Source organism: Penicillium diatomitis, assembly GCF_028827545.1.
Source record: "Penicillium diatomitis strain IBT 30728 chromosome Unknown utg000013l_segment0_segment0, whole genome shotgun sequence".
Lineage (NCBI taxonomy): Eukaryota > Fungi > Ascomycota > Eurotiomycetes > Eurotiales > Aspergillaceae > Penicillium > Penicillium diatomitis.
The window spans coordinates 277,291-302,649 of NW_026623185.1; the positions used below are offsets into that span (position 1 = coordinate 277,291).

Consider the following 25,359-nt stretch of genomic DNA (forward strand, 5'->3'; position numbering starts at 1 on the left):
AAGTGCAACTATCGATCCCAATATCATCTTGGATTACTTCCCACTGGAAGTGGATGTTTGCTGGACCACCAGATTCTGAGACCAGCTTGGTTCAGCGTACCAGTGACTTGTGAGTAGTCTAACCACAGATTGTCGATAGGACCGCGGATACCGTGGGTAGTCAAAACCCGAATCTTACCAGCAAATATGCCTAGAAAGTCTCCCTCGCGCACGGGGACGATGGAATAGACGAATAAAGAGCTGCCATCTTTAGGCAGGAGGAAGGTAAATGCGGACTTATCAATCCCACATTCGAGCCCTAATTGGTTGTCGTAAGGTGCGCATGTGACATCAGGAGAGAAAGCCTGTAGACCCTTTCCTTTGAAGCTTTCTTCTTCATTGGTGACAGCCCATTCATTTTTGGCATTGTTCCAAGAGCACTCGTGAACTTTCAGCCTCTCTACAACTTGGGGGTTCTCAAGATTAGATACGCGGATGAGGTCGCCTTTCGCGAGTTCGAGAGCTCGTGTTTCCAGTTGTTCGATATAGGGTCTATGTTGGGCCTCCCACTTCGTTATTGCATCTACAAGGGAGATTTTTGATGTCTTCGGGTATTCCTTGCAGTAGCCGTCGAATTCCTTGGTTCGGTAATAGAGGACTTTGCCAATACCGGCTTCGCGCATTTGGAATAGGTTTTTCTAGAAAATACGGCATTGCTGTTGGTTTTCAGAACCCAACCCGTATCTAGCATCTTCCATGAACTTCTTGGTTGCAGCTTTTTCTGCCATAGTGAATCCATCTGCAGGTCATTTCGCTGACGGCAGTTTTGTATGATCGAGCAACGCCGCAGCCTTGAGAATGATTTTCCAGAAAATTGTTTCGTCGTATCGATTTTGCAGACCTTTTCCTGTGGCCAAAGCATTGTCTCTGCGGATGACGTTAATTGCCTTCTCATAATCATATCCCGAAACTTCATCAACATATTTCTGGATTTTGTCAGCCTTTGTTGTTGTTGGGGCACTACTCGTTCGATGTCCGTACGGAGCAATAGCGAAATTGACCCTCGTGCATTCGAACAATATTGATGACATTGCTTTTACTGTATACGCGGAGTTTGCTTGATAGGATGAGGAAGTGTCAACGGGGATATCTAAATGGTGGGTACTTTTCAAATGGTCGTCATCAGGCTAGGCGGCTAGTTGATTTCTACTTGCTTGAGCCGACGCTGGGTCTTGAATGGCGGTGCTGTACATCCGGTATGCGTGCATGTATAACTGTCGGTTGCTCGAGCGCCATTGATCAGTGCCGTCGAGCCGAACGAGGTCCGCTTGTTTCCGGTGTAGGAGATTCGGCCATTGGGGACATGTCATAGATAGAGCGTAGGTGCGGCGTCGGCGGTTGGCTGGGGTGATGGTGGCGGCGGCGAGGGACGTCCGCGCCAGAATGTGGATGACGGTTGGGCCTGGGAAGAAGCATTTTTGGAGGTCTCTTTGGGACTGAAAGGGAAGAGGTGTTGTGAGAACGGACTGGGTGAGATGCGGGATGGGAAGAATTGCCATGAGGAGAGTCTGTCGATGCTGCAGACGTCGCACAGGACGAGGAGGGGCACAACGGACGTAGACCACTGAGCGGAGTGAAAGGGGACTCGCCGGGTGGAAGGCCACCGAGCGCGGATTGGATGGAGGGGAGGAAGTTTGCGTTCGGTTTGCTGCTGCCCGAGTCGGGGAGTGTGGCCACGGAGGATGGCAGAGATATGGACTCTAGAGGTGGTAAAGTCACACAGTGACCCAGCTCGGGAGGGGGTCGACTTGGGGGATGGCCATGATCGACTGAACACGCGGAAGCAGTCGCGACGAGACAAACTCGCTCTTGGAGTCGTTCTTGATCTCTGGTACCGCGGATGGTCGCAGAAATATGAGGAAAGGTTGGTTACGCGGCGATAGTGACGGCTCTCGTTCTCGTTTCCTTCCATTTCGCTTCAACTGCGGCTCTGTGCAGAGACTTGAACTTGGCATCATCCTCGACCGGGATATCTTTTTTCCGCAGTGCCCATCGCCGAGGGCCTTGGGACCTGGTGGAAAGCTCAGGGACGGTTGACAACGCTTTGACTGGCGTGGGAGATGGCAGTCGTTCTTTTATCTTGACCTAACCTCCCGGCCATCCAACAGCTCAAGGTGATGATCTTCACCACTTTGATCGGCAGGCAAGCCGGCGTTCTAGTTAATTTTGCTGTACTTCGAGCAACTCTTTTGCTCTGTCCGGAGTTTCTGTAAGCCCGAGATCGGACTCCCTTGCGTGTCGGACACCAAACTCTTAAGCTTTTCTTCAATGCTTCTTTTTACGGATTATTTACAACAAAAGGCCTTGCGCAATTCCTTATCCAATAATTAGACCATTTTATACATGCCTTTTCGAACTCTCTCTCCCGAGGACGTGATGGCTGGGGGTACGAGAATCATGCGAGCGGGGTTAGAAGGCGGTAAGATTGTCGTAGCTTATGGCAAACCTACCCTTGAAAAGTCCGCAAACCTGGCGGTTCAGGTCGGTATACACTACTTATGAAAAAGGTTCGAATGCTTGCTACTAAATTCCAGTAGGCAGCAAACTGGAGTGCCGAAAACCCGATTCTCGCTGCCTGCGCAGTTGTCGGCACCACCGGAGCGACTATTCTGGCAGCTCCTAGCCTTGCAACAGCCCCAGTACTGTCGAGTTTGGGCTTTACGATGAACGGTATACAAGCAGGTATGTGCAATGTGGTAGAAAATTCAACAAAACCTCCTCTGCCTCCTGTGCTGTGAAGCTTGAATAACCATTTGTTTCCACAATACAGGGTCTGCGGCCGCAACCGCCCATAGTTGGATCGGAAACATTGTAGCGGGGAGCGCGATGGCGATAGGACAGAGTGCTGGTGCAGGAGGAAATGGCCTGGTCATTGTTAACGGAGCTGCACAATTAGGAGGCGCGGTGATGACTCTGGGAAGTGCTGGTATAGCATGGATCAAGGCTCAATTATGAGCTGCATATTTATCGACATTCCGTCCTGTTGTGATATGAGGCTGTAGCTGCTCAGGAAAGAAGCCGCAATATCGGAAATAATTCCTGCACTATCTATACGAAGTCAAAGTTGATTGGAAATCAACTTGGACTTCCTGGTGTATATATGGCCTCTCTGTATCCCTCTGAAATGATAATAATCAAGCTTCCTTTTATACTACAACAAAAGGCACCCACAACCTAAGACCCATCGTGGGAGCAGACGAAGAAAAAGTCCGCAGTCGCATCGATGCAATCCGCTGATCTCCAAGCACGTCAGTCTAGCGTATGCACTGCTCGTCCTCTACACCTTTTCCTCAAAGGATTTGAAAGGTTTAAGTCCCGAAGACCTTTTGTATATTTTCACGTACCGGTAGCAAATTCCAACCCACACCGCTTCCCGCGTTTCCACAACCGCGAGCTGGAGGTCAGCAATCCAATACTAACGACTACTGACCACGGCAGGCCCCAAGGCTCTAAGGTCGTTTAAGAAGAAGCATGAGACACATATATTTACATTGATAGCTATAGTTGTTAGTTTAAACGTCTAAGCCAGAATACGAATTCGTACCTAGCCTAGTGGGCTGTGGTTTACAATCCAACTTTGCGAGCGGTCAGCATAAATGAAATCATCCATCCAGCCCTCCATCCATCCACGAATCCTCTCTCAATAGCAGCTGAAAGGACAAGAGAATGACGAAGGGTCCTGAACCATTTTACTTGCCAGCAAGTCTGCTTGCTTGATTCCGGTGTGATGCATCCGGAAGGGGAGCTATACAGCTACTGTGGTTGTTAATACTGCATGTTTCAATGCAAGATACTCATACACACTGAATGGCTGCTGTGACTCGTCCGAGATATTTCACACCAGATGCCACGGCGACCATCTTTGAGCCGCAACTGGAGGCCGCTCCACAACCGTTGAGATATGCGATACCCACAGGTCTATTAGAGCGTTACTTCCAATATTTAAGAGCCTCTCCTGGGAAGCGGAATCATGCCATAGGCATGCTAGGCTACACTGCCTTGAAACTCAGTTCACAGCCAGTACGATTGTCCCAGGGGCACCGTTCCTAAGAGCAGGCGGCCAATTCTGCATTTGATACAGTTATCAACTGACGACAAAAATTGTTATTGTGGGGGTTCTTTGAGCCATGACTATGAAACTTGGAGATGGTTTAACTTTGTGACCATCCCAGGATCTAACTGACGCTTCCTGGGGTGGATGGCACCCCCGGGATTCATTTAGTGGTTCCTAGGACATGCAATGCCCATCCCAGAAGATGTACACTCAATCTAGTGTGATTTTTAAGTTTTTTCTCCCAGGATCTCTCGGTACGTCGTGCCCATCTAGGACTTTTCTGTTACTGAGGTTGGGGGCTAAAATCACAAGCCTAGCCCAATGCTACAATTCTTTACCAATGACGAACATATAAAGCGTTATTTGGGCCCTCAATCCTTGAGGCGTTTATTGTAGCCCACGTGGGCTGTTGGCGAAATGCCTCCATATAAGCCTCCCTGTGCAACGTACAGTCAGAAACATTCAAACCACAGCAACTAGTTTTTGTAGTCCAAATACCAACCCCAAGATTTCCTTTGTTGACGAATTTCCCCTTACTGGTCAAACCTCTAATAGTAAAAGACTTGAGAGCATCAGAGAGCTTGTAATCTATTATCTTTTGCACGATATCTCCTTCGTTCCATCTTCCATTGTCAACGATGGATTCCCAAACCCGCCATTCAACCATGTTACTAGGAAACATCACCGGATTAGATCAAGCTGGAAATACCGCCTCATAATTCCCTGGAGCTTAGGTTAAACGATGGTTACATAATCCGTTTGGGTAGTGTGGTCAGTGTCATCAATTTAACTCTACAATTTTTGAGACCTTTAAGTGGGATGCGCCAGGTTCCGTTGAACAATCACAGCGGTGGAGGTCTAAATATTGACGGCATATCTGCAGGAAGACATTGACTGCGTAGGGGTCTAATATCTATAAATACAGTATGATAGAACTCGGCTATAGTCTCAAGCAGAAGAACCGTTCAGCTTTTTAAAACCAGTCATGTCTACTGTGGAGTCTGTATCCAGCTCTGTAGACAGTAATATCGCTACCCCGTTTGTCCGTAATGATATCCACCAAGCCATATTTAATTATGAGTCAAGAAGCCGCCCTCAGTCATTCCTCCAATTGCACTCGAATAACCAGTTATCTCAAGATGTCACCCGAGAGCCACTAGGGAGAATCATCAAGGGCTCTCCCAAAACCCTATGTCTCCCAGCGTTGTGCAAATTGGACGACATCTCTGTGGTGCTGATTGTGAGACAAGAGTGTCCATGGGATACATATCGCCCGGCAATAAGATGTGACATTGCAGGCAAAGTGATCATCGCTAGCCGCCGATCCAATCGATCACGGCTCCAGGCGATCCGTCAGTATTCTGGATCCGACGCCAAAAGCCTCATCCAGCGATTTGAATGTCTTGATCATGCCAACGTTCTCTCAGCTCGGGACTGCTACCTCGATGGTCCCTCCCTCTACGCACTGGTCGAAGATCTTCCCCTCACACTGCAGCACCTTGTGTCGTGCCCCAGGATCTATCCCACCGAGCTGGAGCTAGGGTCGATAATGTCTCAGGTACGATGTCTTGCGGTGGTGTTGGCGAGAGTCTACTGACAAAGAAAGATCTTGGCCGGTCTACGTTATCTGAGCACCGTTGGGCTCTCCCATGAATCTCTTTCATGCCGTGAAATACTGCTCGGCCTAGATGGGACGGTCAAGATTGGTGAGCGTCCTTTATTTATCTGAAGATGCTGCTAACAATCACGTAGCCTGTCTGGAGAAATGCATAGAGGGGTCGCCATCCGAGTCACAGACGAGATACATCACAGCTCTACCGTCCATAATTATGTCACTTATACAAAAGCACGAGAAGGTGAAAGGGATTTCGGGGGTAGATGACGTGCATCGCTGGCCAGTCGATTCAGCTAGCGTTGGATTCTTGTCTGCTTCCTCGCTGGCACAATCCATCGCATCACTGCAAGAGGTAAGGTGGTGAGGTGATACAAGGTCGCTCAGGAGCCTCACTGATGTTGGCTAGCATCCCCTTGTTGCCACGAGGCACCGACCTGCGGCAGATCTCGTCATGCTAGCACGGATCGTGTTCCTTGTTGCGGAAGTTCCAGTCTCTTACGAAATCGAGTAACGTGCCACCACACATCTCGGCCCGGAACAAGAATTGGGTGTTGACCTGTACATTGTGGGCCTACCGCTGCGCTTTTTGCAGGGATCCCGATCCCGTTGATGGAGAACTGCTAGCTAATGAGGCTCCGCATGAGGCGAAATAAACAACCCACAGCAAAGTCACCTTGGATCGTTTGTTCTCCTGCGTTGCTCGGTCGCCTTCGGAACCTCATGTCTTAAGTTATCCAGGGCAATCTTAATACCACTCCGTCATTGCGGTCATTGACGATAGCGACTATGAAGTATCGAATCCGGCGGATATTCTGCATCTGTATAACACACATCTGGCACTTTAGCTGCCTTGGCGTCATCGTGCATATTCGACCAATTCAACAGCCATCGTTCCAACGAGGTCCTACCATACGGGATATCCACCATTTTACGCCAATCGGTACGGAGATCTTGCACCCTCGTATTTTTCTTAGGTGCGAACTGCTGCTTCAGCCGTACCAATTGGCGAGAGGGACACGTCACATCTGCGAGGATACCATGCCATTCAGGTGCTAACCAGTCCTTGGTCTTCGACGGAATACGTGCCATAGGTTTGCTGAGTGAGTGTTTGAAGGATCTCTCTTCCTTGAGGAAATATAGCAGATCTTTATACTCAGCTAGCTCTTTGGCATCTAGGCCGCTGGCTGATAAGGCACCGGGCTTGATGAGACTCGGTTCTGGCCATACCCTACTGCTTAGGGCAGGTAACTACCTTCAGGACCTCTGTTTCGGTCTTACCTGAATGCAAATAATTCCATACATACTCTGCTACCGCAACAGATTTGATATAAGAGATCCAAACCCGCCATTGGTGAAAGCTGCCCAGCAGGAAACCATGGGTTTGATGCCCTTCAAGCCCTTGGATCTTCTCAGACTTACCCATTTTTGCATACAATCTACTGCATGTAGGACGCACGTGGATATATCCGCAGCAAATCGGATAAGGGGGCATCCGGATTACCTTCAAATGCCAATCTGAATTGAATAAGTAGGAAGATGATCCGTCAGAGAAGATTTCGAATTCAGAGCCAACGTGCGGTCGGGCTCATAACAGATAAATTATGGGATTACGGTATGGCCGGTTACGCATAAATGGGCTAAGAGATCCAAGGGCAACAAATCCGAATTGAGATAAACGAGATGATTCAAGAGAAGAAGAGATCAAACTTGGGCGAGAATCTGTTGAACGGTCGTCGCTTACGGTACTCATCTAAGAAAGGGGGTTTGAGCAGCCCTTGGAACTCTCCGAGTGTCGTAAACCCTTTGGTTGGACAACGAAATCACGACAAACACTAAATCAATCTTGCTCTAGTGGTTTTCTACCAAACGCACAATCCTCGACAGTGGGCGACGAAGAATAGGTGCGCAAATTGAGCTAGATGCTGAGGGACGATACAACTCCATATTGCTGGCAATATGAAGTCTGGATTCTGCCGAGGATTTCTGCCTTAGTTTTTATAAACCCAGGATGCAATCCTTTAAGCTAATTATATTGTAATTTCTTTTACAGCAGGTATTAGCGACTGATACCTTCCGTAGACCTTCTACGCTTAAATACTCTCTTTTGTCTTCATGCGCCATATTCTACCATAGCTAGACTAAAACTCACCTGGCGAGGCAAATGGACGAATACCACATAATTTAGGTCAGAATTGGCGGAACTCCACTACCTATGTGCTCTCAATATATGTTAACGCTGACGATGCATCACAATATCGCTAGATTCGCGAATGCTAAATCAACTGGCATAAGTTTTACTAACTAATGAAACTGCCTCAAGTGATGCCATATTTCATATGACGCTGCTAATGAATATTGCCGAACTGAGAGGTGGTGATTCACCACCAAGAACTGGTGGAATCACCCTCCATGTGAACTAGGACCATCCACGGTTTAACACGGTTGTACTAGCTTGAGACGCTCTCAACAGCTATCTCCAGGCTTCTTCAATTAACTGATCCAAAATTAGTTTCCTCATTATTTGCATGTCCGCAAACCTACGATCCGATAGCATTACACTATTGTATTGCACTGTATTACTGTTACCGACTGGCGAGTATGAGTGTTGAGCGGTAGTGAAAGGGGTGTTGAATAAATCCTTACGTTTCGGGTGCAGTGTCTAGTACTTTTAACTAAAACCGACTTGAAGCGTACAGCAACGTGTTCACTCACCCCAGCATAAATACTTCGCCTCTTCCCGCTATACCAGATAGACATTTTGCAACATGACTTTGCTTTGCTCTTGGGTTTTGATCCTTCCTCTTGTCTTTTCGTATGGGGTCACGTACGCAGAGTTTCATGCTTCTACTTCACCCGCGAGGTCCTCCGGGAAGGTCTCTGTCATCCTGAGTCGACTTTCGTCAACGTCTCAATTCGGGGGTACGACAAACTCAAGTGGCTATGGTGTGAAATATATTGGCAACGTCGGCGATCCCTATGGAAGCAACATCATTGAAGTACCTGAAAACACGGCCAATCAGTATAAATATGTTTTACGATTCGAAGGACCAGTGGCAGGAGAAAGCTGGACTGTGGTGATTTGGAACAAAATAGGGCCGGATGGTTTGCTAAGCGGCTGGTATGGCCAGGCCTGCAGAAAATTCATCTTAAAGTCGGGTCAGTTCCGGTACATCGCAGTCGATGAGAACTCTCAAGGAGGGTGGGCTGCTGCCCCTGGAGATTCTATACCGGTCGACTCTCAGGGTGGTTACGCTTCCACATGGGGCGAGTTTGACTTCGGTTCAGTCATCAACTCCGGTTGGTCAGGATTCGATGTGTCAGCCATAGCCGCACAAAATGCGGGCCTACCAGTCCAAGGCATGAAAATTTGCGATGTTCTGGCCGGTATCTGTTCTTTTGTCACTAAGGACGCCGCCCTTATCCACAATGCATACATAAGTTCCCTTGCCGAGGTTGGTGGTATCGGAGGCAATCTTTATCCCGGGCCAGTCAGACTCGCAGTGACGATTGGCTACGATACTGCAGCTTAGCTTTGAGCGGAGGGTTTGAACTGATAGGGCCCGCAGAATACAATGAGGCATCAATATATTCTTGCTTTAATAGCTGGGGAAAGTTCCCTGTATACTACCATCATGACCGTAATGCCATCCATAGGCTCTAAATGAAAGGCAGAGCCATCTGGCTTTTTGGAACATGTGGTTAAAGTTCATGTGCGCAGTTACACAAGGTTCTGCAATTGCAGATTGGTGAGGCCCAAAGGGCTTGGGCCAGATAAGCGTTCTGATTAAAATGATAGAAATCGAAGGTAGTCAAAGCCGCGATCTGCAACTGGGAGGTCTGGCGCGTAGGGTGTCTGTCGATTGTCGAATGATACAGTAGAGACGCCTTCTCTTTGTCTGAGACGAGTAAAGAGCGATGACTAAACAAACATTTGGGTGACCTTCGAATTAGCGTAGTTTTCCGGTTTGGCTGGGAGCATGGCTAGCACTCTCCGTCGTGACTACTACAGTAGCGCCCGCACTTCTGACTTCACCCTTCTATTTCACCACCCTCTCTTTTCACCACCCTCTCTTTTCACCACCCTCTCTTTTCACCACCCTCTCTTTTCACCACCCTCTCTTTTCACCACCCTCTCTTTTCACCACCCTCTCTTTTCACCACCCTCTCTTTTCACCACCCTCTCTTTTCACCACCCTCTCTTTTCACCACCCTCTCTTTTCACCACCGCCCTATACCCTACCTCCCTTAGAATAGGGCTCTTCTGTGTCACGTCAATCATCTGGTTCTACTGAGAGATGTAGTCTCAATTTGCACCGTTTTTCTGAGATTGCCGCCGCTTCATCCGAGGCAACTGCATGGTGAATCCATATCATTTTGAAGGTGTTTGCTTCACGGCGCCTGCGGGATCTCTACCGCTGGCCCAGGCGACCTAGCCAAACTCAACCGTTGTATTGTGCTACAGTGGATTTCGAAGACAGATTATCTCCAAGACACTCGCACTTTCTTTCACAGCACCCCACTACGCCCACGCTAGACTAAATTTGGTCAAGGGATATTCCAAATTTTTTCCCCGGAATATTTTTGGTACTGTAGTCCAGCAAAGTTACCGTAATAACAGGTTCCGGCACCGGCAGAACTCTCTACCGAAGTGCATCACCCTTCCACTTGGACATTTTGCCCAACACACCGACGGTTTATCTCGTTCTACATGCTCGAATTCATGTTGGTTTGTAGTAGGCGAAGCGATGATACAAGTGTCTTATTAATGGGAACCCGACTTTATGACGTACAGTACTCTAATACGGTTTGCAGCACATAGTGTTCGCTCACTGGTGTAATCCTTCCCAGTCAGAGCTGCTTTAAAGGACACCACAAGCGCAGTCTCAGGATACGAACGGCGATTGAGCCATGATACATTAGGTCACAGCAAGCATTTGAGTTCGTACAAGGAAGTAATGTTCATTGCTTACGTGTATGTTTTGGAAAATATATAATCTAGTTGAGGCAGCCTCTTATATGGCATTAGTGGCATTGATTGACCAACCAACCAAGTGGCTTTATTTAAATCATGTGGAATTTATAAGAATTTAATATATACTTGCATCGTGTGGTTACTAACTGTTGGTATCACCAGCTAGGTACTGTGTACACAGTTAAGTGGACAGCATGTATGCTCCAAAAGCAGAAAGTAAATTGATTGATTTAGATAGATGTGTCCCCCAGGTTGGAAAGTACCCTTGAATCCCATACGATGGGATTCACGGCTTAGCGCACAGACATGTTGTCTTTGCTTCTTCTTCTTCTGACGGGAGGATATGTCCCGACACTAACAGTAGAAGAAGTATTTATAGAGCTCCTGAAAGCCGGTACAAACCTGTTCTCTCGAGGCTACTCATATGGTATGTCTTGCAAAACCTTCTCATTCGTCCTCAGTAAATGCGAAAGTAGATGCACAGTGTTACGGCGTGGCCGAACAATATTGCGATACTATACTATATATACCGGACTCTGGGCAGTATCCGCAACTGTGGATATTAGTGATCTTTTATGGTCTTGTTGGTTAGTGTCTGCCCAGAACGCTTCCGTAACACACAGCGCTGACAAGTTCAGCTTGTTTTTGTTGTATCAGAGTACCATGTTTTTGATGAACATAATTTTGGTGAATTGAAGTTCGATTCCATCACCAACAGGGATCCTTCTGGGCCCACGTCATTTGCGGGCCCTGTGATTTAGGGATAAGGCTTGGAGTCCAGTAAATCTACATCCGAGTCCCATTTCATGGCCTCCATCTCTGCTGTACTGTAAATGTAGACGAGCTATGGTCTTCCATTTCCCCGAGAGCCACGCCATATCAACAAATCAGGTCGGTGTCTGCGTTAAAAAAGAGACCCCGAACATGAAACCATCGTGGTTAGCACCACAACCTTAACAGCCGCATACCACAGGAGTGCTATATGTACTTGCAAAATACAGAGAATTTCGGAAAACAGTTTCCCCTCAAGAAACAGGTTTTCTTTCCCATGACCCACTAACGGTCTAGGCCAGAATCGTCGAACCTTAAAATGTCCAGCCCAGCCAATCACCCATCTAGTCTCTACTCGAAGAGGCTTAGCCTCTACCGTATCAGGCTTAGATTAATTGGAATGGGGCACCTGGAAAGACTGTCTGTGTCTCCAGAAGGGAAACTGTTTTCGAAATTCTTTGTATAGAGTGCTACTTAAGGAGGTGCAAGGAGTAGTAGTAAAACAAGCGAATATCACTCCGTTCTATGCTCGCTGCTTGCTGGGGCACATTCATAGTCATATTGGCTCTGCTGAAAACTGTATATCTAGTCATTTTAGGCCTGGTAAGACTCGCCCAGTGGCTTCTTTGAGGGTGTTCCAGAACAAGCCATACGTTTCTAAAATGCTTTTGCTGTCCTCAAATGACGTACCTTTCTTGTGCGGGTGACGTCTTCATGTTTGCTTCTCATCCAGGAACCTGCAGCCATAGTTCTAAAACACCGAAAATTGACGTCTCACAGTATCGGCCATCTGTCCTAGCAGTCCCCTGATCATTGACTCCTGCCAAAACTGCACTGAGGTCACGAGTCATGAATCATGAAGGCTCTCGGCCAAACTTTGGTCATCGAGATCCTCCAGGAAATCAATACGTCACCATTAGCTGAGCGACAACTTCCTCTAGTACTTATAAGTCCAATCCTAGTCCCTGAGATTCTTGAACAATAACTATATTAATATATTCTGAAGAAAGACAAACACTACTTGGCGACTTTGAACAATCAATTCTTGACTCAAACTCAATTGAGAATGCGTCTCCACACAACTCTTGTACCATTGGCTCCTGCACCTGATACGGGGCCCGATTGCATGAGATGCGGCAAGCCTAGCGACGAATTCGTGACGAAAACTTCGAACCGTAACAACAATGCAGGTCGACCATATTTTAAATGTGTCCCATGCAATAAATTCTTGGTTTTCAATGACATCCGTGGCAATGATCCCGATAACCCGGTCTGTTATTGTGGTGTTTCCAGTAAACGACAAGCTGCAGGGCGCTATCGCCAAGTTCCGCGTGGTGTACATTATGTCTGTCGACTCGGCCGGTGTAATTTTTATATGCCACAGATAGGGAGTACCGGCCGTCAGGTGTCTCTGGAAGATGTTGAAGAAGAGCTTTTGCAACTGCTAGTTCGATTTTGTGTAATTTAAAGGCTTCCTAGATGGTTGTTTGCCTGGAGGTCGAAAAATGGAGTCTGTTGTGAGATGAGGCATGTTTTACGATGGAAAGAAGTTGTAACATCGGCCGATAAAGAACCCTTCTTTTACAGTATCATCCACTCTCGGTGTTGTTTGCTTCCATCGTCAAATCGTGCTCAATTGTGCGTCCAGGCCGTCATGCTGCGGCCACATTCAAGGGCCGGAGGTGCCATGCTCCTAGATGCTATTATTTCCAAGCAATCTGCGTCCGAGGGTCTTCTTTGTACCGCCAGCTCACTTTGCCATTCGCGAATACCGTGTCATATGAAAGTCATCGGTGATTCCTTAGCGGCATCTCCAACAATGAAGCCCGGGTTCTCCAAGCTTGTGGAAAACCAAAACTTGCTCCTGACGAACTTGGTGCCTTTATGGCGAATCCACTCTTCTCTTAGCGTCCAACCATCATTGAAGATCTTTTCGTCAAGGGCCGACCGAGGCGGCGTGGCCAATGGTGTGTTCAGCTTGAATTCCGTCCGGTACTTCTTCTGAGCGCATCGCTCGCGCTCTAGGACAACTAGTAAATAGATAAACCCGAGCTCCCAGCAATGACATACGGATGACTTCCCAAGAGTGAGAGGTGATTTGATTTCTACTGCGGAGGTGCGACCACACGGCAGAATAGATCAGCCCGTGCTGGAACCTGTTATTACGGTAACTTTGCTGGACTACCAAAATGTCGGAGCAAGCTGAGACAGTAGTGGCTAGTAATCCTAGTAGGTGAATAGGGTCGAGGATGAGGTCAAACGGAACTAATACAGGATGATTGAGTTGATTGATTGAAGAAAGAATAACTGCGATGGGAAGGTTGGAATACTCCCAGATGACTAGGATACATGCTATGCCAATCCCGTACTAGCGGTACGGGAATCCACAGAAATCCTGGCTCCGGACACAATCGAGGCACTAGACGCCACAGTTGAAAAGCTCACAACAGTAACTGCAAGTGCAGTCGACCATCATACAGCGGACCTGCGACTATCCCCATACGCAAAGCGGTGGTTTACCCCCGGTCTGAAGTCCCAGCAAAGAGGGGTGAACCAGGCGCGACGCAAATGGCAGATGAGCTGCGCAAACCTAGGACGGGAGGACCCCAGCACTATGGTGCTCTTCGAAGACATGCGTGAGAAGCGACGTGCGTGGACGCGGACAATTGAGAAGGCCAAGACATTACACTGGAGACGCTTTCTGGACGAAGCAGGCGAAGGAAAGCTATGTAAAGCAGCAACATACCTAAAACCGCGAGAGTCTTGGAGTTGTATCCCTGCCCTTAAAGTTGGTGGACGGGAGGTGACCGACAACCAAGAGAAGGCAAAGGCATTTATGGACTCGTTCTTCCCCATTATGGCGCCTGCTCAAGAGGAAACTCTCGTGCAGCCCTTAGCTGAACTTCCATGGCAGTCGATTTCAGAGATTGAGGTCTACCGATCTCTAAAATCGGCCAAAAGCTCGACTGCACCAGGAGAAGACGGTCTCCCGATGTTAATATGGAAACGCCTGTGGAGACATCTCGGAAACCTCATCACTCGGATCTTCGCGACGTCGATCGTGCTGGGATATCACCCTGTACGGTGGAGAACTGCCAAGATCGCAGTACTACGGAAACCCGGGAAACCGGACTACTCGCTCCCGGGGGCGTACCGCCCAATCTCACTGCTTAACACGCTCGGCAAACTGCTGGAGGCGGTCATAGCCTGGCGGCTGTCCTACTTCGCAGAGCACTACGGACTCTTTCCAGACACCCAATTCGGAGGACGGCCAGGACGTACCACCGAGCAGGCCTTACTAGTGCTAGCTAACGCCATCGATCGAGCCTGGCTCGGGCAGAGGGTTGTCGCATTAGTGGCCTTTGATCTTGAAGGAGCTTTCAATGGAGTCAACAAGACAAGTCTAGACGCCCGACTCAAAGCGAAAGGCATCCCTGCGGTGCTCCGGAGATGGATTGCAAGCTTTATGAGCGGACTACAGGCCAACATCGGGTTTGACGACTACCACACGGAGGTAACAGCGCTCGACAATGGCGGACTTGCACAAGGCTCACCCCTATCGCCTATCCTCTTCGCATTTTTCAACAGTGATCTAGTCGACCAGCCCGTCGATTTCCATGACGGTGCGTCGGCCTATATAGACGATTATTTCCGCTGGCGAGTCGGCCGGACCGCCGAGGAAAATCTAGCCAAAATCCAATCGGAAGATATACCGCGGATTGAAGGGTGGGCCCGTAAGACAGGGTCCTGCTTCGCAGCAGAGGAAACAGGACCCATTCACTTCACCAGAACAAGGAAAGAACAATATCAAGGCCAGATTGTCATGAACAGCTGATAGACCTACAGGTCTACAAGGCAAGGAAGCAATCTGGAGGCGAGACAACTGGGATTGGGAAGTCTAGGGAGAAGGAAGAAGAGAGAGAGAGGGAAAACCCACGATGGGGGAAAAACCCTCAAGACACATAACCGCTGCTGGGCCTAGCAAACATCTGGAGAGGGCAAACTCTCTCAACAGCAATGTCATCAAACCATCAACAACCACTAAGCTCCTAGGGGTGGTCTTCGATCACGAACTCCGATGGAAGGACCACGTACAGCAGGTGGTTAAGCGAGCCACCAAGGTCAACATCGCGCTAGGAGGGCTACGACAACTCCAGCCCGAGCAGATGCGACAGCTATACGAGGCGTGTGTTGCACCAGTCCTTGAATACGCGTCAACGGTCTGGCACGATCCACTTCGAGATAAGACGCATCTACGACAGCTACGCACTGTTCAGCGAACTGCACTCATCCGGGTCCTCTCCGCCTTTCGAACGGTAGCCTCATCTACGCTCGACGTTGAAGCCTATGTGCTGCCTACCCATCTTTGTCTCCGCCACCGTGCGCAGGACACCATCACCAGACTCCATACCTTACCACGGAAACACCCCATATGGGACACCCTGCTTCGAACTCAGAGACGACGGAATACCGTTCGTTCGCGCGCCCGGTTCCCGCTCGCGGAGGCCCTGAAGACAATGAGCCTGGAAAGGCTCCAAGAGCTAGAACTGATCGACCCAACTCCGCTGCCACCGTGGCGGACTGGGGCCTTCTCAGAGATAGAGATTAAACCGGACAGAGAGATTGCAATGGCACGAGCGGACGCTGCACGGTCTAACTCAGACATCGTCGTTTACTCCGACGCATCAGGACGCAAAGGTCACTTAGGCGCCGCGGCGGTAGTGCTCGACGACAGGCTGAAGATAACCGAGAGGGTACAGATACAAGTCGGACCTATGGACCGATGGTCGGTACATGCGGCTGAACTGTTCGGTATCCTGTATGCTACCAACCTCATCAACAAGATCGCCCTCCAACGGCGGAGATCAACTGGTACACGGGTTCAGCACTCCACCATCCTCAGCGATAGTATGTCAGCACTACAAGCAATCCGGAACCCCGGAAACAAATCCGGGCAGCAGATCATATACGCTATTCTACAAGCAGGCAGGAACACCAAGTCTCACGGCATCGCGATCCGGCTTCAATGGACGCCCGGTCATTGCGACTCACTCGGGAATGACACCGCAGACCATCCATTCCCCCCCTTGCTATCACGCGAGCGGGCTCACATCAGACAAGGAATCTACGCCTAATGGGAAAAAGAATGGAAAGAGTCCAGAGACGGCGGGCACCTTCGTAAGATCGACAAGTCATTACCAGCTAAATACACGAGACGGCTCTACGAATCTCTGCCAAGATATCGAGCATATCTACTGACGCAACTACGGACGGGACACTGCTGGTTATCAACATATGTGAGGGCTTTTGGGTTCCGCGACGACGATCTATGTGTCTGCGGTGAACGGGAAAGCGTAACACATGTTCTGCTGGACTGCCCTGCGCTCAGAGAATTACGCCGAGAGCTCCGGAAGAAGGTCGGCGACGCGTTTAACAGCACCTCAACGCTAGTAGGAGGATCTAGAGAAGGAAGAAGAGGTGAACCTGATAATGCCCCACGGGCCAAGACAGTAGATGCTGTCTTGGACTTCGCGGAGACGTCCCAACGATTTCGAAGCCGCGTGCCATGAAGGCAAGATAGCAATAATGGCGAATAGGCCACGACAGGCCCCGGCGAGGCTCCAAGTTCGTCTAAGAAGTGGTACAGTCTCGTGGAAGACAGCATGTATTTAAGCTATAGTGCTAGGATGCATATCGCCCAAAGCGAGGGGTCAGCGTCAACGAATCCATCCATCCATCCATCCACATATAAACTATGGACCACTCTGCAGATGTGTATTTGCCATACCTTCTGCCTGCCCCTCATTTAATCAATCAAGCATATTTCTTAAGATTGCGGTAGTCCTTATTCGTCACTATGTTTACTAGTTCGTAGGCTTTTTGCTGGCTCTGACAGAAGATAACTCGACGACTCACTAGATTCCGCGTCATCTTGCCAAAAAATCTCCAGTTTCCGTACCAGCGCTTTCCGTTGCACACTGGCCTTGAGTGGCATCTCTATATACGAGAGCGCTCGAAAAAAGCCAACGTCCTCTACGACTAACACAACGGTCCCAAATCGGAGCAAGTTTTCCAGGCGCCCATATGGTCCGAGCACAGTGACCGGGATCCGATTGCCGCGCGGGGAAGCGAGATTTCTATCGTAAAGCTTTCGAATAATACCTGAGCGGGAACGAGCCACCATCCGTGCGATCTTATGCTCGCCATCCTTTTTGCATACTGCCACATAGAAGAGAGGAAGTTGCAGACCGGCGCGAATGCCAACACGTGGCATCCAGAGCTGCACACATTGACCGGGCCGCACAGTCCAAGAGGGAGGTAGACCGATCTCAAGCCAAAGAAGACCATTAGATGCGTTCATAAACACTTCTTGTCTATCTTGTCGCTATGGCTTTTTGAGACCACACGGTAGCTATAAACACGGCAAGACTTATCACAGCCCAGAGGCAGAGAGCACCTAATAAGACCCAACGATATAGACACTGTTGTTCCAGGAGATGATATCCAAGGGCGGATATAGCCACTACCGCAAGCAAATAATGGCATTTCAAAGCGAACTGCACATGTCGTGTTCGTATTGCCACGCACGTGACCGGAACAATCAGAATGAGAGAGCACCCTGCCTAGTGGGAGTCAGAGTGATCCAAGGTCCAAAATTGTCTTCTGGCTCAGTCGCAAAGTATACTTACTAGAACAGGGAAAAGATACCGCGGAGTTGTGAGGATCGAAGTTTTGGTTGTGGACATGCTAGTAATGCCGTGTAGAAGGGAATGAAACACGCAAATACGTCCCATCCATCGATGAAACCATCCGAGCGACTGGCAGTCGATACGTAAGAGATCAGCTGGAAACCCAAAGTTCGGACCGGTGCACAGAGGGGCGATGCTGATGACGGCCAAAGACCCAGCTCTTTTTTGGACGACCATCAAGGACGTGGCTCTAAGTCGCAAGGCTAAAATGTTTGCTGCGAGCAAAGTTGCCAGTACTAAAGCCTGCCAACATGTTGAGATGTCGAGCCACCCGAAAGAATTCGGTAGGTGGACAAAGAGAATTCGTCGCCAAATCCCCGGCAGCCTTGAGCTCCATGAATGCCAGGACAACAGATATCTTCTTTTGCAAGTCCAGAACCATATATGCACTGCAGATGAATAGATAAGCCAGGATGCAAGAAGAATCGCAGCGCAAGTACCGTAAACGTCGGGAACCGATAAATTCGAAAACCAGTGGAGGAGTTTCGACATTGGCTTGTACATTCTCCGTAGCCTATGCTGGCTACGGGAATAGTGAGAGAGCTAGAATGCTTATATAGAGAGGCCACTCCTTCACTTGGCCTTCCTTTCCCGAGGGGCAAAATGATATACTCTCTACTGTAACAGTCTGAAGGAACGCCACTAATTTTCTACTGCCTCAGAACCCAGACAATCGGTACAAGTAATTGCGCCCTCCGCGACGGAGCCGCCTCCTCGTTGCGATTAGCGCATAACGTCCCCGTTTAAGCGTCGGAGACTGGATGACCAAACAGGCTCTGGAAGGTACGCATATAAACATAGCGGTCTCTCGGCTTCTGTTCGGCCGGTTATCTGATGCCGGATGCATTGGTCTTTCTGTTCAGACGTGTACAGTACATCCCCTGGGTCCCGGTCCACTACTCAAGGCCTAGGAAGCTGCCAGGAAGATGTGATACTGCATTTTCGTCATCAGAGTAGGTTGTTCGCATCGTTGTCATTACTAGCCGTGTATTTCTATCTGCAACTATTGGTCACCTCATCTACCTGTCGAATCCAACACGTAGAAGCATTAATAAGCATTATACTGCCGATTATGCGTTATCAAGTTCCATCGTCTGCTTGAGAATATATGAGAGATGTATTGGCGTTGAAAATAATCAGTCATTAGCGGGTCCTCAATGAGTCGGGCTCTCCGGTGTCTTCAGAGCCCAGGAGCATCTTTGGGATTCCCAGGAGCTCTTCGTACCTATATCTCTATGAGTTTCTTATACGTGATTCTTTCCAAGTATAAGATCTGGATTCTGCTTTTCTAGCCTCCGTTTTGATCTGTCTTAAAACATATTCATCATGAAGAGCCTCCCTATGCTACTCTCGACCTTGGCAACAGTCTCGCTGCTCCTACATTGCACTCGAATTCCTTTCCTTTGTGTAATATTTCAGAATCATGCGTCCCACCAGTGGCTTGACCGTGGGTTGTTTGTGGCAATATTGATTTTGTGGGCTGTTTTGGCGGCATCAAGCTGGTGCGCAGCGAACGGGACTATCATGGGAATCCTCGCCGGATTGGTCAGTGTATTCTTATCGTTACAGGCAGTTCGTGAGCCCCTGTGTAGATTCTTATGAATCTCGTGCTTAATGTGATCTGCAGTATCTTCGAATCAGCATTCACTTGCAGCCTCCATCAACTATTTCTCGCTGTCTGAGAGTCTGCTGTCCACTTTTTGCTGCCTCCTCGAGCCTGATTAAATTGACAGCTATCATAGTCGGAAGCTTCGTCTTTTTCCCCCTGTGGTCGATCGTACCCTTCGTTGTGTTCATAGACTTCCTGAACATAGCTTCTTTTCATTGGTGGCTAGTTGGACGCATCGGATATCAACTTCCAGCTCGGCCACAAGTACTGTCCGTCACATATTACTACACTGGGCTGACATGTGTCCTATTGGTCGTCGCACTTGTCGGTGTTATTCGTGGGCACTGGCTACTGTCACTGGAGGTACTGTAACTCTGGCTCTCCGTGAACGTTCCGAGTTCGTATTTGCTGACCAGACAAGCTTCAACTTTTTATGATCTCTCTTGGAAAGATATTTGCATGCTTTATCCTAGGAAGCCCATTATCAGAGTCGTGAATTATTCCAAGAGTGGATTGGATTTCCGGAACGAGCGTACACCAGGAGTTACTGTTCTGGTAATGACGACTTCAGCTAAAATGGAACTCGAAATTCCTCAACTGCGGCCAGTCCACCGCTTCTTGATGAACTAGCCCCCTGTTGCATTCACAAAGTCAAGATTGATCAATGATTCTCCTGTGTTTCTTGCGGATTTCCTGCCAACACCCCTGTAGAACAAGTATTCCAATCTTTAAGCACCCCAAGCAGACCTTGCCGAACACGCCCAACCCTTCACGGTATTCTGCACTCTCATTACAATGGCCCTTCTGCCTGATGACGTTTCTGATTCAAGCTCATCCCCTTCGGCGGATATGAATGTGATATCTCAGGCATCTCACGTCCATATTACTGATTTATCTTATCTTGCCGATTCTGACAGCGCGTCAGATGACATTCCTTCGGAAACAACAGACGACCGTGTGTTTATTGTTTCTGACACAGAACGATTGTCCTATTTTTCCAGTACCTCATCAGAAGCATCTATCACCGAAATTTGTCCATCCTGCTCCGTTCGCAGCAATGTCGCTGATGCGGTAGGTTTACGGTCAATATCCATGTTACGGCTACAAGACTAACACCCTCAAGCCATGCGATACAATTAAGCTGCCTGTCAGCACTATCACTAGGAGGATCGTCGTCGAGCATGGGCACGAAATTGAACAGCATCTGGTTTTATGGGCATCGTGGAAGTGATCAGGCCTGCTAAGAAGAGTGTGTCTAGCGAGGCGAATCGTGACGCTAGGAAACAGTATGTGGGTAGAGTGTTTAGTTTCGAGCGAACTGGTTAGCGGAGACCGAGGGGTATGATCGCAGGCACCTCAGCTCCAGCACTTCTCGCTTCTCTCTTCTCTCCAGTTTCAATATTCGTTGCGGAATGTACTCTTTTCTCAAAGAATAGGCTCTTGTCACATGAATGTTCATCAGCAACCCTTGTACCATACTGTATCGTGCCATGATTATTTTTTAGGCTATGACTCCACTGGTCAAACAATGTCATGTTTTTGGTTGCTAGTAATTCTTCACTGCATCACAATTTAAGAAGGCAACATGGTTTGATTTTGGAAGGAAACTACTGGAGACACCGAAACGGAAAATATAAAACCATCGTTGGGGTCCCTCATATACCCAAGGATGAGAGCGAAAGTATTCTATCCGCCTCCAGGTCTAAATCTTGTCATCTTAAAACATTCTTCAGCTGTCAAGACTCGTTAAAAGCAAATCTTGAACTTGAAAAACCGAGAGCAGAGTAGAGAAGTCCAAGGTATAGAAAATTATGAGCTTAGTTTAAATTCACAGCGTGCTTTATTGGATGGTTGAAATGTTGACAGGTAAATCTTGGTCCTTCCATAAGGAAAGGAGTCGCTTGAGCAAGAATTATGTACGCATCACAGGATTTCAATGTTGGCTTCACCTTTAGACCAGGGGATTTGTATTTAGATTGAAGTGAACCGCGTAGCGTTATTGCGGGGCCAGTGGCGAAGTCATTCACTGACAGCACTGCTGATAAAGTGCAGCCTCGTTCAACCCTTCACCGCACTGTACTGAGATGTCTTCACCGGCCTCGTACCTGTCGCGTCGCACAACAAGGTTTCATTAAACGCGATGTCTCAACATCGATATTTCAATGGTGAGGGCTGTATATTTTGGCGATGTAGGGACTTCAACGTACTGCAGAACCGTTGAGTAGCGCCGTCTCAATTCCGCTGTAAAATTGAGGTCGAGAATGGGGAAGTTGTATATTCACACCAAAACTTGAACTAATATGTTTCTAAGAGTACAGACTTATAAGTCTTACACCGGGTCACAATATTGTTTTACCACCAAAGTGATAAGCTCAGATCTCGATCACAGAGATGGAAACCCCAAAGGAAGTGCTGGCAGTCCAGGGATTCCGCAAAACTCATACAAATGCGAATGATGATCAGCCATCGGAAGCAGCGACTTCGAATATCACAACTGTAAGTTTTGGATGCCTCAAGGGAAGTTCTGCAAAAAGAGTTCTAAATTACCGCTACAGCTTGACACGCTTCAAACCCATGACCAACGCACGCTGATGACACGGCCGTTCCAATCGGTACTTAACACTCTGGACAAGCTTGAGCGTGAAGACCCGAAGCTAGCTTCCCAGGCAGCGAGGCTGGTGGGGCTGTTTCGGCGGCTGTGGGAGTCATGTGTCACTAAGCATGTCGATGCCCAGGCTCTCGAAGATACAAATCAAGCCCTGAGAGCCGACAATGTACAATTGAGGCAGGAGGAAGGTCGCTTGAAAAAGCGTGAGGAAGATCAAACCACTCGCCTCGCATCCTTCCATGAAGGCATGGAGCACGCCAGAGAACAAATGCTTGAGGCACTGAAGAACTGGAATATGTATGTGTCGGATGATGTGATATTGCCCTCGCAAGAAATGACGGCGAATGCTTGATGCACTGACAATAATCTATGTGTGCCTCTTAATGTATTGATAAACTTGTCTATGACTATCCAAACCTAAATGATTCGCGAGACGCAGCTCAGAGATTGCAAAGAGTACCAATGATGTTGTTGACATGGCAACTTGAACCTTCGTTCGTCGTATATTCACGTATATCTTTGGCGAGGCGTCGCCTCAACTGACATATATTTACACAGATTAGAGCAATATTAGGTTTAATTGGTTGATTGCTAGACCTTATTGGGATGAGGGACAGGATCTAGGAGGACAGACACCATATACCAGCTATTGAGTTATATTGAAGATTTTTCACAATCTAAGATAACCTCTGAGTAGAAGTGTGCTATTCACACTTCCCTGAGACCACGTTTCCGTATAAGGCTAGTATGCCTCAGGGAGGACGACCTACCCTCAGCGACATTGAAGACTGCTGAAACCTCAACAAAATGTTCCGCAGTCTGCGCAAAGATGCACCTACCAATATGAGATGCGAACCAAGAAGCAGTTTGGAGAAAATATTCAGGATGAGTAATGATATATTACTCTTAGTGACTGGCCATCACATTTGATATCCAGAAATAAGAAATTGATGGCCGCCAACCATGACGTAAATGGACAGGTACTGCTATCAATGGTTACTATACGGCACGTTATTTTCCGGGAAACGAATTGTGTAAAGTCGCAGTTAGTCTTTGGTGGATGTCAACGTGAAGGCGTTTAAGAAAATTGAGAACACTTGTTAGATGACTTGAAATAATTTTTTAACATAATTATTTAAATCGTCGGGCAGCGAGTCTCATGCATTTAAGCAGACGAATCGCCGTCCCACTGGTACAGACTACGTCCTTGAAACGATCAAAACATGCCCCATATTCTGCCCAAGAATATCTCTGATGTCATGGAGTATGTACGGGGCAAAAGGTGCGCGAATCAGTGAGGCGCTGCGTCCGGCCCCATGTCGGCAGCAGCCTCAAATTTTTGACTTTTGTCGGACAGAACATGGGGCACAATACCGCAAGACCAAAAATGCACTATAGGCGGCATTCTTAGTCTATACGGTCATTTCTTGTTCTGACAACTTTTGATCTGGGGCCATGCCGTGTGTGGTCCGAACATGACGCCGCCCATTAGACCGGCCCCATGGGCCCACCAGGCTAACCAGGCTAGAGAGAATCAGCCCCAACGCTGGTCATCAGTACTCTGAACGAGCATTACCAAGTCGCAGCCCCTAGCAAGATCTGCTAAGTTAGTATGGGCATGGGGTGACCGGATGGATGCCCCCTAAACCCGTTGTAGCGCGTGCTGGGAGTATATTCGACTACAGCTAACATCTATTCATCCTTTGAATCTAAGGGAAGAAGGAGAGGAGACAACAGATCGTTGAAGAAGCTAAGATCTAACAAGAGGGCTGGAGGATCTAATAGACAGAACCATGTGACTGGCAGCCACAAACAAACATATTCATGTCATGTTTTAAACTGTATAGAAGCTTAATAAAGTGCTTCTTCGATAAAATCCGTACGGCACACTGATTTCCCCTAAATTCTCCTGTCCATAGGAATCCTCCCTATCATGCGTCAATCTGTTGGAAGTTCCGAAATGGCCAGCAAGCCCATGGCTGAAGCATCCCGTCTCGCTCTATAGAATTTACAGTTCGTCCGCCGGCGAGAACAGATACCGACCGCTGGAAAGCCAATCGGGTCACTAGAATGATTTTCGTGATAAGAGACAGACCGACGGCCGTGGCATATTTGACATCGAAGTCCGTCAATTGGTGGTGCTCGTGGTGCCCGTGGTGCACTAATCTCATACGGCTGCGATACAGGAATTGGTGGCGGGCTCTCTTTCGTGTATGATGGTAGCTGTTCCCTCGCCACCTTGAATCTGCGTCCATCAGAAATTCCGATCAATGCTTAGGACTCAAGAAGATATATACAGTACCTGCTGTTAATCCACATAGTCATACCTTGAAACCAACGCATGACGAAGGAAATGGAGGAAGCGTGGGCAACTCAGGGAATGTGGGAAGTGGCAGTATTAGTATCTAGCCTGATCTTTGTGTGAGGACAGAATTCAGACCAGAATTGACTGCAGCAAGTGTAGATCATGCCAATATGCACACAAAACCATACTGACGATAGGAGGGAGCTCTGGCCCTTGACGCGTGGACGTCTCTTTTCTCCGGCCGAGGAGATGGAAATCGTTGAGACAACTGTACGTGACAGTTATCGATATTTGGTGGTGCTCCGATGTGAGCTCAAAAGGTGAAAACTTCACGCATATTCAGCGTAGCAAGGAGGAAGCGTTGATCTAGAGATTCTAACCGGTGGCAGTTGCGGTGAACGATCTTCCGTGCTACCGGAAAGATTAAAGAGCTTGGTTCAAGCTGGTGACTCCAACTATGTTGACCAGTGTATGGTCACCAATACCGTGACAACCGAAATTCACCGTTTTTATGAGGCTTATGGTCCACTTCGTCGACCTGACAACCCACTTCAATGGCTGTGTGGGTAGCTCAGGGTCTTACCATTGCCGGGGGTTTAATTGAATGATTAACATTGACACTGCTGGAAATGAATAA

The 25,359-nt window shown here is 48.3% G+C and overlaps 8 protein-coding genes across 8 annotated transcripts; 5 read left to right on the plus strand and 3 right to left on the minus strand.

The window, feature by feature from the left end:
• Positions 1-23: 23 nt before the first annotated feature.
• Positions 24-662, minus strand: N7539_008536 (uncharacterized protein; the record flags this gene model as incomplete). The annotated part of the gene is made up of 1 exon (XM_056938131.1): positions 24-662. One exon carries the CDS (start codon positions 660-662, stop codon positions 24-26), a length of 639 nt encoding a protein of 212 aa, XP_056786513.1.
• Positions 663-1,166: 504 nt separating this feature from the next.
• On the minus strand, positions 1,167-1,538 carry N7539_008537 (uncharacterized protein; the record flags this gene model as incomplete). Its single annotated transcript, XM_056938132.1, has 1 exon — positions 1,167-1,538. The coding sequence occupies one exon, from the start codon at positions 1,536-1,538 to the stop codon at positions 1,167-1,169; it is 372 nt and encodes a 123-aa protein (XP_056786514.1).
• An 844-nt stretch (positions 1,539-2,382) lies between these two features.
• On the plus strand, positions 2,383-2,994 carry N7539_008538 (uncharacterized protein; the record flags this gene model as incomplete). The annotated part of the gene is made up of 3 exons (XM_056938133.1): positions 2,383-2,520; positions 2,577-2,721; positions 2,810-2,994. 3 exons carry the CDS (start codon positions 2,383-2,385, stop codon positions 2,992-2,994), a joined length of 468 nt encoding a protein of 155 aa, XP_056786515.1.
• A 2,084-nt stretch (positions 2,995-5,078) lies between these two features.
• On the plus strand, positions 5,079-6,219 carry N7539_008539 (uncharacterized protein; the record flags this gene model as incomplete). Its single annotated transcript, XM_056938134.1, has 4 exons — positions 5,079-5,651; positions 5,700-5,799; positions 5,846-6,060; positions 6,115-6,219. 4 exons carry the CDS (start codon positions 5,079-5,081, stop codon positions 6,217-6,219), a joined length of 993 nt encoding a protein of 330 aa, XP_056786516.1.
• A 257-nt stretch (positions 6,220-6,476) lies between these two features.
• N7539_008540 (uncharacterized protein) lies at positions 6,477-7,131 on the minus strand (the record flags this gene model as incomplete). Its single annotated transcript, XM_056938135.1, has 2 exons — positions 6,477-6,925; positions 7,128-7,131. The coding sequence occupies 2 exons, from the start codon at positions 7,129-7,131 to the stop codon at positions 6,477-6,479; spliced, it is 453 nt and encodes a 150-aa protein (XP_056786517.1).
• Positions 7,132-8,473: 1,342 nt separating this feature from the next.
• Positions 8,474-9,238, plus strand: N7539_008541 (Allergen Asp f 4; the record flags this gene model as incomplete). Its single annotated transcript, XM_056938136.1, has 1 exon — positions 8,474-9,238. One exon carries the CDS (start codon positions 8,474-8,476, stop codon positions 9,236-9,238), a length of 765 nt encoding a protein of 254 aa, XP_056786518.1.
• Positions 9,239-13,800: 4,562 nt separating this feature from the next.
• N7539_008542 (ribonuclease H family protein) lies at positions 13,801-16,586 on the plus strand (the record flags this gene model as incomplete). Its single annotated transcript, XM_056938137.1, has 4 exons — positions 13,801-13,825; positions 13,902-14,530; positions 14,966-15,185; positions 15,505-16,586. The coding sequence occupies 4 exons, from the start codon at positions 13,801-13,803 to the stop codon at positions 16,584-16,586; spliced, it is 1,956 nt and encodes a 651-aa protein (XP_056786519.1).
• Positions 16,587-22,200: 5,614 nt separating this feature from the next.
• On the plus strand, positions 22,201-22,769 carry N7539_008543 (uncharacterized protein; the record flags this gene model as incomplete). The annotated part of the gene is made up of 2 exons (XM_056938138.1): positions 22,201-22,305; positions 22,365-22,769. 2 exons carry the CDS (start codon positions 22,201-22,203, stop codon positions 22,767-22,769), a joined length of 510 nt encoding a protein of 169 aa, XP_056786520.1.
• Positions 22,770-25,359: the final 2,590 nt, after the last annotated feature.